The sequence below is a fragment of the Solanum pennellii genome, chromosome 9 (genome assembly GCF_001406875.1).
Source record: "Solanum pennellii chromosome 9, SPENNV200".
NCBI classification, from domain to species: domain Eukaryota; kingdom Viridiplantae; phylum Streptophyta; class Magnoliopsida; order Solanales; family Solanaceae; genus Solanum; species Solanum pennellii.
Window position 1 is genome coordinate 57,320,647 of NC_028645.1, and position 13,338 is coordinate 57,333,984.

The 13,338-nt window shown below is 30.6% G+C and overlaps 1 protein-coding gene across 1 annotated transcript; it reads left to right on the top strand.

Moving 5' to 3' along the window:
- Positions 1-227: 227 nt before the first annotated feature.
- Positions 228-7,023, top strand: LOC107030219 (homeobox-leucine zipper protein ROC8-like). The gene is made up of 6 exons (XM_027912023.1): positions 228-314; positions 413-622; positions 3,165-3,348; positions 4,371-4,639; positions 5,771-5,860; positions 6,513-7,023. The coding sequence occupies exons 1-6, from the start codon at positions 231-233 to the stop codon at positions 6,882-6,884; spliced, it is 1,209 nt and encodes a 402-aa protein (XP_027767824.1). The 5' UTR covers positions 228-230; the 3' UTR covers positions 6,885-7,023.
- The last annotated feature ends 6,315 nt before the right edge of the window (positions 7,024-13,338 follow it).

Below are 13,338 nucleotides of genomic sequence, written 5' to 3' on the forward strand. Positions count from 1 at the left end.
ATTTTGAATTCTAACTCAATGTCATGAATTCCAAAAATTGTCTATTTCTCAATAGGTTGATACTATTTCACTTTTTAACTTTCTCCCATACAATATTGATTAAGATGAGTTTATATTGAGTTATGGACATGGACAATCAGTACTTGTTTTTAGACATAGTTGTCATACTTATTTTTTAAGAATTAATCATATGCTTAAAAGTAATTATTTTTTATATGTAGGTCAAATGGATGAACTTGTTTCCTACTATAGTCACAAAAGCTAAGACTATTGAAGTTCTTGATTCTGGTACTTGGGGAAGCTCTATGCAATTGGTAAACTATTAATCCATCTTTTAGTTTTTTCCCCTAGAAGTTAAATCAATAGTGAAATTGACTCATAAAATGGTCTTTTTTTTGTTTCTTGAATTCAGATGTATGAAAAGTTGCATATTTTATCTCCTCTAGTTGAAGCTAGAGAATTTTTCTTCATACGTGGTTGTAGACAACTTGATGCAACAACATGGATCATGGTGGATATTTCATATGATATATTCAACGACATTCACAGTGGTGTACCTTCTTATTCTTGGAAGTTTCCATCTGGTTGTGCAATTCAAGATATGGGCAATGGCCAAAGTAAAGTAAGAATTATATCCTCTCTCTATATCAATATTTATATAATAGGAAAATTATGTGCATTAAGCTCCCTCTGTACACGTGGTCCATGTTACTGGGGTCAATTGTATGTAGTCTTATCATGCATTTGTTCTTGAAATTTATTTTATTTTTTTATCACAAGGATTTTCATGTACTAACAAATCATTACATAGAAACACTCATAACAACTTCTCTTCTAACCATCTAACTTCCTACTCATACATAAAAAAAATCAAGAAACTAATCTATTACAAAGGAAATGCTACTCTGAGGATACTCATATAGTGTTTCTAGAATAGATTTCCATCTTGCCTTGTGTTGTCCTCTTAGATGAATATACAGTACAATCTCTGTAAAGACCTTATTAGCATATAGTCTTACTCGATAGAAGCTAATCTTGTTCTTTTTCTCCAAATGATATATTCAATCCTCACAAAAACACTAGTCTTGATTCAGTCGTGAATACTTTTTTGGTATTTCTGTCCAGATGCACATTCTTTCTCATAATGTCTTTCGCACTACCAATAAAGCCGTAGTAGGTAAAGTGACAGTTTCAACCCCCCTATTCTTTATGAAATAAGTATGCAGCCATTGGATCCATAGAGAGTCTTTGTTTCTAGCTATCTTTCACAGTTGTTTGAGTATTGCAGTCTTACTCTACAAGTCAAACGGGTAACATACATATCACTATTTATATGTAGCTTATTTTTCAAATGGTCATTTAAATAGGTACAAATTTACTCGTACTTATGCCTATTTCATGATGCCTATTGTTTCTAATATTATATAAGAGTCAAACTATCTTTATTCTCGATTTACCTAATTTTTGGTCGTCATGTTATGTTGTTAATTTATTCTCCAAATGATCAGCTTTCAGACTTGAATGGGGGGCTATTTAAATGTCCCCATATTGTTTTAGAAAATAATCTTTTCGTTTGAATATAACCTTGAAAAATCCCCCACAACCTGATAAGTTTTATTTTAGGATTGAGTTAGATTCAATAACTATCCTTTTAACATGCTATTAGAGTTGTTAGTCTTCATTTTTATGTTGAACTCCGGCCTATACACTGTTGTTCATGTCGCAGATGTTTGAATCAAAAGAGCGAGGATTATTCTTTCTCCTCATATGGTCCTTTTCAATTCTTGCCTTATGACATCCATCATATATTATTATAAGAGGGAACCAAAAAAGTTAAAAGTTGAATTACGATTTTACCCTTATTATAAATTAAAATGTTATAAAGATATTTAACTATTTAATTTAAATATTAAATTATGTTATTTTAATCAAAATGTTAATGACTTTTCCACTTCTTTAGAATAATTTTTAATTAAAATATCTAACTTAATTTATTTTCTTAAAATTATTTAAAATATTATTTTTTTCGTTTAATATTTATTTCGGGATTCAATGAATTTTGATTATCAAAGTTGAATTACTTTTTTGCCTTTTACTTGATAAAAATATTTAATAAACAAAAATAACTAATCTAATTAGTAGAATTATTTAAATTGTTACACAATCTAATTAAATAGGAGTAATATTTTAATTTATCACTCAAATTACAACAGCCTATATTCAATGTTTTGGAATCTATATTCAATGTTTTGGAATTGCTAGCTTTTTCATCTTCCTAAAATTGTCCTCTATTCAATATTTTGATTTCATTTCAACTTCCTGAAATTATGAAACATTAATGTGAAGTTCATGAATCTGTCAAGCCCTTAGTATAATTTATCTTTTACTATATAATTATATATGCATTTATCCCATTAATTTTAAATTTGTTATTTCTTTTAATTTTCATCCATTAGAAAACTTTTCATGTACTCTATTAAGTTTTATATAAATACACATAACATTTTTAAAAAAAGAATAGGATGCAGTTCCAATTGATTTGCACGGTAATTTAGATAAGTGTATTACTAATCAAATTATATCATACGATTGAAAACTTGAGATTCTTATAGCAGATTGCATATTTGAGGCAACAATGTCAAATAACCATTTCGTGGTAGTTTACATATCAGGTGATGTTGATTAATTAGTTAAAATTGTTGTGTCTTTATTTTGTTATACTTTAATTTATCTTACACTTTAATATATGTAAGTGCATGTATTACTATAGAAAAAAAATGTTATATATGAGATTATAGACTTTAGAGGTTTAATCAAAATTTTGAAGTTATTAGTTTAATATGGTGGTGCAATGCATGAAAAACATTGATTTTAATAGTTTGTCATGTTACATTCGATATACATATATTTTACTAAATATGTATGTTGAATTCAAAAAAGAAATGACTCAAAAGTTTAAATCAGACAAAAAGTAATCTGCCCTTTCAAATCTATACAACTCATATTATTTTCTTAAAAAAATTACTTAACGTGAAATATACGTGCAACGCACGTATTCGAGAACTAGTTGCTAAAAAACACAAATTTCAAACACGCTTTCCTTATTATTTCCAACTAAGTTAATTATTTTTATTCTTGTTTCTTGATTATTTTTGCTCTTGCAGGTTACTTGGGTGGAACATGTTCAAGTATATGAAAAATATCAGGTTAATCATATCTTTAGAGATTTGTTGTGTGATTGTGAAGCATACGGAGCTAAAAGATGGATTGTTACACTTCAAAGGATGTGTGAGAGATTTAATTTTCAAATGGGTTCAACATACCCTAACAGGCATGATTCCAAAGGAGGTTTGATTTTTTATTCCCTTTATTTATTGACTACTTTTTTGAATTTTAATTTATAAGGTGAGAAAAGAATCAATTGTAATTTTTTCATCAATTCAAGGCAGCTTTACTTAAAAACTTAAAAATCTTGAAGGGGTTCCAGATCCATCTCTTTTCTTTGTTTATATGTTTAAAATATGAACTTTTAATTTTTTTTAATCTCTGAGGTATATATATAATACGTATTTTAACTACGTTCGACTAGTGAATTTTTTTTGTTTTAATGGGCTCGGAAAATGATCACTCTTTTAATTTCGAAAGTCATTTTTATTGGCAATTTTCTCAATTTTTAATTTGAAACATCTCCTTTTCAAACTTTTGGTATTTCCTTAAGGGGTGTGTTGGGTATGATTTAAACCATTAAAAAATTGTTTATTTTGTTGATGTTTATTGATTGGCCAAGAAATAATTTATAGAGAAAATAAATTCCAATCAAAGGAGCAGGAAAAATGACCATTTCTCTCATTTTCCGTGTAAAGTCATTTTTCTTTACAATCATCTCAACTTTGAGTATTATATCAATGCTTTAACGACACCCAAATATATTATTATCTTTAACATGTAGAAATATTATCAAAATACTTTCCAATATGTTAATATTTTTTTATCAATCTTCAATAGAAGTTTATTTTTTTTAGAAAATATATTTAGTAATTTTAAAACAAAATATGAAAATAAAAATAGATTTCCTAAAAAAAATATTTTCCAAAAAACAAAAAAGACACACTTATCTTGTTTCTTTATTAATATTGTTATAATAACTTTCCTAATATTTTATTTCTATTTTAGTATTACATGTTGTCTCCTATATATCCTTATGTATTTGCTTTTCATAACTGAACTTGGATATACTTTACTTGAATGAGGATCTATCAAAAACAATCCCTCTATCTTCTCAAGATATGACCACCCTTTGCAGACGTCACTTGTGGAATTATACTAGATATATATGTTATTGTAATATTTAAATTTCATTTTACTTTCAGTGTTTCATGACCCAGAAGGGCTAAAAAATACGATACAAGTATCTCAAAGGATGGTTAAGAGTTTTTTTGAAATTCTAAGCATGACAGACAACCATGGAGATTTTTCGATCTCACCACAGTTAAACCGTGGAGATAGGATTTCAATAAGAAAAAATGAAGAAACTATCCAACCAAAAGGCGTTATTGCCATTGCAACTACTTCTCTATGGCTTCCTCTTTCATTCCAAGATGTCTTCAGTTTCTTCAATGATGACAAGACAAGAAATCAGGTATGTGTCGAACCTCTTTATAATAATGTAAATTGTTTAGAAATTTTTTTTGTTTTTATAGCGAAATGTTATTATAGAGAACATAATAATATAACATAAAATTTATGTTGTTTCCGAATAAAACTTTGATTCTACATTGAATTGGCCGAGGGTATTTCTAAAATAGTCTCTCTCGTTCAAGATATAAGGGTAAGATTTGTGTATATTCTACCCTCCATAGGATCAACATTGTGCGATTACAAATAATATACTGTTGTTAAAGTATATAATAGGTGAAATATTGTTATAGGGAATGATTGTCATAAAAAGGAATGATCGTATATATCTTTGCATTGACATTCAACTTTTAATGCAATGACCCAAACATCTAAGAAAAGAAGTAATTTTTACATTTTCAATCCTTGTATATCTTGTTAACCAAATGACCCCTAAAAATACCCATATAGAAATTTACTTTTCAAATCATGTATAGATTTTTATGTAAAACTCTCAATTATTTCAATAAATATCATAATGTTAATATTAAAATATAATGCGTTCATTGTTAAGAATTTTTTAAAACAATTAGTTAAAGTCTGGAATATGATTGATTTGATAATATTATGTTCCCTGGATACCAGAGTGTGCATATGTCAGCTCGGTTCGTTTGATATATTATAGGTTATGTTTATTGGTTTTTAAATATGCTAAACAAAAATCAAACCAATAAGATATTTTAATCGATTTTGGTCCTTAAAAGTTCAATTTTCAGTTTAACCAATAAGAATGATTTTAAAATATATGACTTTTCTTCAATAATTTGATGCGATAAAATAATAATGTAATTGTACAAATACAGATAAATTTAAAACAATATTAACTAACATACAAAAATTATACAATTTTTACACACAGAGTAAGAGGACAANTATATATATATATATATAAACCAATAGCACTTTTTCGATTCGATTTATCGGTCGATGTTATTTTTTCAAGCCCCTACATATTATATTATCTACATGTTTTGCTAGTCTTGGCATTGATTGTACATATATTGTTTTAAATACGTGATCTTAAATAATGCTCATCCCACAAAATATTTTTTTGTTAATTCAATTATGATATTGTTTATCATTTGATTTTTTTTAGTGGGATATTTTGACCGGTGGAAATAATGTGATTGAGTTAGATCGAGTACCAACAGGAACTTTTCCGGGAAACAACATTACGATTATTCAGGTATTTGTCATATTTACTTATTTATGATTAGCTATTTCTGCCTAAATTATCATGTAATAATGACATTTTTCAAGAATCAAATAATATTACGTATGACTGAATTTATCTTTTTTCTCATGCAAAAATACCAAAATTTCTAAACTTGTATCTTTTTTTTCCTTTTGACTTTTTGTTCTTTAATATTGAATCAAAAGGAATTTTCTACGATCCAATTTTACTTTTGACTCGTAGTCAATTAACAATTACAACACACACACAACAAAAACTAATTTTCTCATGTTTAATTTATATAAACTGATCATAGCTTAGCCATTTATAGCAAGTTGTTGTTTGTCTCATTTCTATATTTATAATTTCACTTGGCTTTTTGGGTGATCCAATAATTATCTTTAACTATCTTTTAGGTAAACTGATAATGCTAAATATATTTCACTATGAATAAGGACAAGACTTAGCTATGAAATTCCTCGTAAATCTGTTATTAAATGACCTATAGCCCTATAGCTAACAAGATTACTTATAATCCTGTTATAATTCATTATTAAATAGGATTAGCTGTGAATTTTTTATTGTTTAGCAACATAACTTATCGTCACTTATTCTTTTATAGTATTTACCCTAATATTTCTTAATCATTGTAATGCATAAACAGCCTTATAATATGCATAAGGAAATGTTATTGCTTGAAGAGACGGGTATTGATGAAATGGGAGCATTTTTAGTCTATGCACCCATAGATTTACGAGCAATCAATTCAATTGTCAATGGAGGTGATGCAACGAAAGTTCCCATTTTGCCCTCTGGTATCATCATAAGTCCTGATGGTCGTCTCTCCTCTAATAGGGACAACACTGCAAATGCACAAAATGGTTCAATTTTGACAGTGACATTTCAAATAATGATCTGTGGTAATAATAATCCAACCTCCAGGCAGCAAAAAATGGAGGTAGTGGGTTCTGTTCATGGTGTTTTGAGCGCCACAATTTTAAGAATCAAAGAAGCATTGGGTTGCTCTGATTTGTGATTGTTAAATTTCATTTTGTTTGTTTGTTTTGAAGATTTCAAAAACTAAGACAATTGATGGTTTTGAAGGATGATGTGTTCCCTTTTTTGTGACTTCTAAAATCTCAAGACTGTGTGATATGTGTTGCTGCAATCATATTATTAATACACTTATTTGAGACTTTTTATTTGTTTGATTTTCTCTAATAATTGTTTTTGTTCTTTGTCATGTTACAATGTCATGCCTTCCTGATTATTAAAGTGTGGGAGTAGTATATATATGTTGTATCCATATGTGGATGGAAATATATGTTGTGAACACGGATAGCCCAGACGCGAGCCAAGTTGTTGGGCTTAAGGCTAAACCACGAAAAGGCTCAAATATTAAACATCAAACAATATATTTACTTGAGATCTAGGTTGAGTTTTTGTCCTGAGTACCAATGTGTACTTGTTTGCTTACTTTATTTCTTGGCTACACCTCAAATGACAACCTCTAGTTATAGGTGGTGATGGAAGGATCGGATCGGAAGGAACACACTTGTAGCCGCATTGACATACTTCAGACAATCCTGTGTCTCCTCATTTTCTCTTATGTACCAACTCGTTTTGCCTCTATGATCTATAGGTTGTTGTTCCTTTATGTTTGAGTATAGTAGGCACTCTAGTATTAGTGTCTACCTGTGTCCTTAGAATGAAAAAGGCAAGAAGAAAATCAGCTACTTGGTTTCCTTCTCTGTAGCAGTGAGTGATTTGGATTCCAACCCTCTTCTTGTAGTTAATGATGTGTCAACAATGTGCTTCAGATTCAGGTGGAAACTGTGTTCCTTTGTCACCATGTTGGTTGTGCATTGAGTCATGTCCTAAGTATGTCTATTGAAAAAACACTGTTTTACTCCAAACTAAGCTGCAATAGCTTCAACACCATTTTGGTTATGAATCAAGTCCAGCCCAATATAGATACTAATGCCATATAAGTCGTTATTGATCTGACAAGAGTTATTGGGCTGAGAACGAGCAATAGGATCAGGTTAATTTGGAATCTGGGCTAAGTAGTAGTAAAGAAACGGTTCCATCAAAAAGGATAGTGATATGTGATTTTGAGATTATGAAAATTTTTGAGAAACATGTTTAGTCCTCTCATCCCCTTTCTATGAGTTCTGCTTCTCATCGCTTTCTTCTACTTGTGTTCTTCAATTTCCATTTTTGTTCTTAAATTTCTTTGTAATTCCAATTACGAGTTAGTGAAATAAATTTGTCGGTTGTTTCAAAACAAACACAATTCAAATTCAAACAACCTACAATGAAGCGTCCAAAGTGGGATATTATCATATATACCTAGTCCACTCAAAAAATAAAGGCTTGTTGTTCGATACAATAGCAACGATGAGTCCATAATGGGATAAAACTTTAAAGTCACAAACAAACCAGAGAACCATTCCTAAGAACTTATAATTCTGCTACATGGGCATAGTGATGTAATTTCATTACTTTAGAGATGTATTCATAACCCCTGCTTCATTAGACAAAGACATAATTAGTGTCACACTCCGAGTCTATCACCTTGGGCGGGACTGGCACTCGAGAACCGTTGTTGGCCCCAAGCAAACCCTTGGTCTGACTTACTTACTCAGCTGAAGACTTAAACTCAACAAAGATAAGTTCATGTAATAACTTAAAAAAATAATATCTTAGCCAAAATGGTAACTCAAGTCTTAAACTATACAACTGAAATTAATAAGACTAAACAACTAATATTATCTTTCTATGAAGTCTCTAAAAATAACTGAGATGGATGTTGGGACAAGCCCCACAACATCCTAATGAAAGTAAAACTAATACTGAAAGCAATGAAATGGATCCTCCGGAATACAAGGAGGCTCTCCAAATAACTCTGAACAACTCATTGGATGTCAATCCTAGCTGCCTGTATCTGCATCATAATACGATGCATTAAAACTGAAATCAGTACATTGAATGTACGAGTATGCGAGTTGGAATGCTAACATACAAACATAGGCGTGAATGGAAATTTGAACAGCTTACTTGGGTCAAATCAACTCTACAAGACTGAAGTCATTATAGAGGAATTTAAAACAAGTGCAATATCATGAAAAGTTAGTTAAAACATGATATTGACTCTATATGTATGCAAAGATACAATATAAATCTGAGATGTATGTGTGTATATAAAATACAATTATATTATGTAGCAGTTTCTCTAATCGAGAACCATCACATAAAAGCTTTTGTGATGATACATCATTTTGCCTCATGCTTCCAGGGACTTCTTATACCTTTCCATTAGTATAGAACCTAAACTACTAAGTAGATCCACTCGTGTATGCTATAAAGCACTAAAGGAATCATCTTAAAAGTATTGACCCTTTTCTATCCATGTGGCTAGATGGTTTATGGAAGCTGTGAGTTGTCTGAACTCTTTCTCATATCGGTGTTCAATACTACTCCAAAAAAATATAATATTATCTCTTATGTTTAGAAACATACTTCCTTCTACAATTTGAGATTATTTCTCAAAAAATTAGCTCAAAGCCTACGTTGGAAATCAATGTTTCCCCTCTTTCTTCATTAGAAAGCGATTACTCTTCTCTGAAAACTAGCCCAAAGGCTCTTTGGAAATCTCTGTTTCCATTCTTATTTAAATGTGAACATTTTTAATCCTTCGGAATATTTAGTCCCCGTATACTTTTGAAGAAATGAACTTCAAATCTGAACTCTTTGCTTAACTCATCGTGAACTTTAAGTGTTAAAACAAAGTTAAAACATTTGTAAAAGAACTTTGAAATCTTGGATAAACTTTTCTTGACTTGGCTCTTGACTTTACTTTAAATTGAACCTTCTTCATCCTTGATTTGAATTATGAATTCAAGGATTATGATTTGTGATAGGAAATGTCTAATGATTTTAGGAAAAGATCAACCTACCTTCTAAAATCCAGATTGGCCAATTCTTTAACCGAACAGACCAACTTACAAAGGGTATAACTTACTCATACGAACCATATCTTGAAATACACCTAACTCATCCTGAGATTGGAGTTATGACCGGTTGAAGTTGACCAAAAACTCATTTTTTCTAACTTAAGTAAATATCCATTTAATTTCCAAAAATGCCTATTTCCAGTTCTAAGCTTCTTCCTAACAATATCTAAAATTGTGAGATGTTACAACTAGATAATTAATAATGTGATACAAGAGAGATAGAGAGAGAGGACTAACCTCATACTCATATATTTCCTAGATGGAATCTATAGAGCAGGGGCACTAAAGAAGCCTTCATCAAATGGAATCTGCAGAGAAGTACAATTAATCATGTCGATCTTCTAAATTGAAGGAAGGTTGTCAACATTGTTATGACCAATTTTTGGCAGTTTCTAAGTTCAAGAATTTCAAGGTACTCTAAATTCAATATTGACGACAGTGTTTGAAGATTCTGAAAATCATTCAAACACAAGGAAATCAACAATGGTAACTTCAAAAAACCAAATGGTAGATAGAGAAAATTGTTGCCGCTCAAATCTAGAGAAATTAAGTTATATAAACTCCCAATATCTCTATATATATAATCTTGTGGAACGTTCATCGAAAGGATTCTAAATTTGGTCTTCTTGACATTTCAACAGACAATTGTTTTATACTGGTATCACATGCAAGAAGATGCCTTAGACTCTGCATATCTCCAATGTCAGCTAGCAGTGTTTGTAAAGATGAATAATAACTAATGTCCAAGTATTCAAGGGATTTTATCTGGCATGTGCTGCTGAGAAGACCCATAATCTTTTTGCAACAATACAAAGACAGACCATTTAGTCTATCCAATTTTCATGTTGATAAATAGATCTTCTTCAAACTTGAGCAATTCTGAAGCACCAAAGTCTCGAGATTTCGTGAACTGTTGAAGTTTAGAATACGTTTGAAGCATTTGCAATCCAACTTCTTGACACTTCTACAATACTAGAAGTAAACAAAATAACTTCTTGTAAGATTTTCTTTCACTTAGTTTCAATAAAGCAAAACACGTGAAATTGCATAATCGAGTAATGAACCTACAAATTCAAACCAAATTCTTTGATATTACTCCCATTTATATTCAGAAAAAAATACAAGTTTCTCAGCTGAAAATTTTGATAGTATAAATTTTAACGGGTGTTGCTTCCAAGAGAATCATCTAAGCTCCCTGGATAATAGCTAAAAATCTCCACTCATATGAAACTTGCCGTCTATTGCAACCACCCTGAAATTTATTGGTGCTCAAGTTCACACCCTTTATTGCTTTCCTTCTACCACCACTACTTTCACATTTTGGAAACCCTGAATTTTAGTAAAACGAAAAAATACCATAAGACCATGTTAACTACAAAAATAAGAGATCAAAATTTGTTACACAAATTGAAGGACAATGAGTACGTTACCTGCTTTGAACTTAATATGAAATATGTATCATCAAACACGATTTAGATAATTGTTAAATGAGAGACTATTTGTTTTTGATAATTTTGCATTTGAGAGTTTTTAGACTTAAGTAAATGCTCATTTCAAGTACACAATGGCTGGCAAAAAACAATAGATAATTTACTAACCAAAATTAAGATAAAGATAAAGAATGAATTCTTGTGACGACAATAGAAATCATTAAAAAATGTTTATCATATTAAATTTAAAAAAGTATAACCAAGATAAAGATAAAAGAGTTTACTGACTTTATTTCTGTTACAATCAGCCTCATGAGTTGTTAATTGATGTTGAGGTTACATGATGACATGGTTGCTGCTGTATTTTTTGTTTTTAGAGGATATACATTCCTGTTTTAGTTTTTCATCTTTGAGTTTCCTAGTCTTTAGGCATGTAGAGTTGTTGCTAGACTTAGTGCCTACTTATTAGGAAGATTCTGTTTTTGTAGTTACTACATTATTTACTACACATTGTTAGGAGTTCCTTCTATTTAAACATTTTTTCTTTCAACTTATTGTAATATCTCTCTTTTTCTTCTTCTGTCTTATGTTTATTCTTTAGCTGTTAACAGCAAAAAATTGATATCAGAGCCCTCTTATTAAGGGACTTGTGAATGTAGTATGAGGGGACCATCAATAAAGTCCCTACCTGTTTCCTTGAAAAGCCATCAGAATCATGAATTCAAAAAACATCTTCAGGTTCTTCTGCTACTTCTCCACAAATTTTTTATGGAGAGAACTAATCTCTGGAACTAGTAGAGGAGGATTACATAATATCTGTTTTACCAAGCAATCCAGCAATGACTCAGGTCAAACTTAACAAGTAAAGGAAGACAAGAAAATCCAACGCGAAATCTTGCTTATATGCTGCACTATCACATACAACTTTTCCCGGAATCATGCCGTTGGAATTAGCAAAAGCAATCTGGGATTTTTTAAAAGAAGAATACCAAAGAGATGAGCGAATCAAAAGTATGAAAGCTATGAATATCATTAGAGAATTTGAGGTATAAAGAAAGAAAGATTCTGAAAATGTCAAAGAATACTTAGACAGGCTTCTTAGCATTGTGATAAAGGTATGAATGTTGGAAAATGAGCTTCCTGATAGCAGAGTTATTGACACGCTTCTTGTTACATTACCTGAGAAGTTTGAACCAACCATTGCTTCCATAGAAAATAACAAGGATCTATCAAGGATAACTTTGGCAGGATTACCAAATGCATTGCAGGTACACGAGCAAAGGAGGTTAATAAGACAGGAAGGATCGGTAGAAGGTGCACTTCAGGACCATCGGCAAAACTATCCTTGAAAAAAAACAAGAAAATGAAAGGAAAGAAGAATTATGAGGAAAATAGTCTGGTTTTCGTTTGTAATGGAAGCAGCTACAATTCAGGCAGCAACAGAGGAGAAAAATTCCCCCATGTCAATATTGTGAAAGGAAGAATCATCATCACTTCAAATGCTGGAGAAAGCCGTACATGAGATGCCAAAATATCAAAAACATGGGCATGATGAGATCATCTAACAAAGAGAAAGGATGACAACAACAAGAACAAGGAGAAGCTTAAGTTGGAAATCAACATGAGAAAGAACACTTATTTGTTGCATCAAGTTTTGCATCTAGTATTTCAAGTGACAGTTGTCTTATTGATAGTGGTTGTACAAACCACATGACTAGTGATGAAAAGCTTTTCAAAAGGCTTGATAAAACAACAACATCAACAGTCAGCATTGGAAATAGAGAATACCTTCCTACAAAAGGAAAGTGGACTGTAGCTATTGAGATTATATAGGCACAAAATTTGTTTATGAAGTTCTATTTAATTCTGAACTTGATAAAAATTTATTAAATGTTGGACGGTTACTTCAAAATGGGTTCAAATTACTTCTTGAAGATAAGGTGTGTCTGATCATTTATCCAAGTGGTGAGGAACCATTTAGATTAAAATGCAGGGAAAAAGTTTTTCTTTAAATCTAATGGATGAAGAACAAATGGAATCCAAC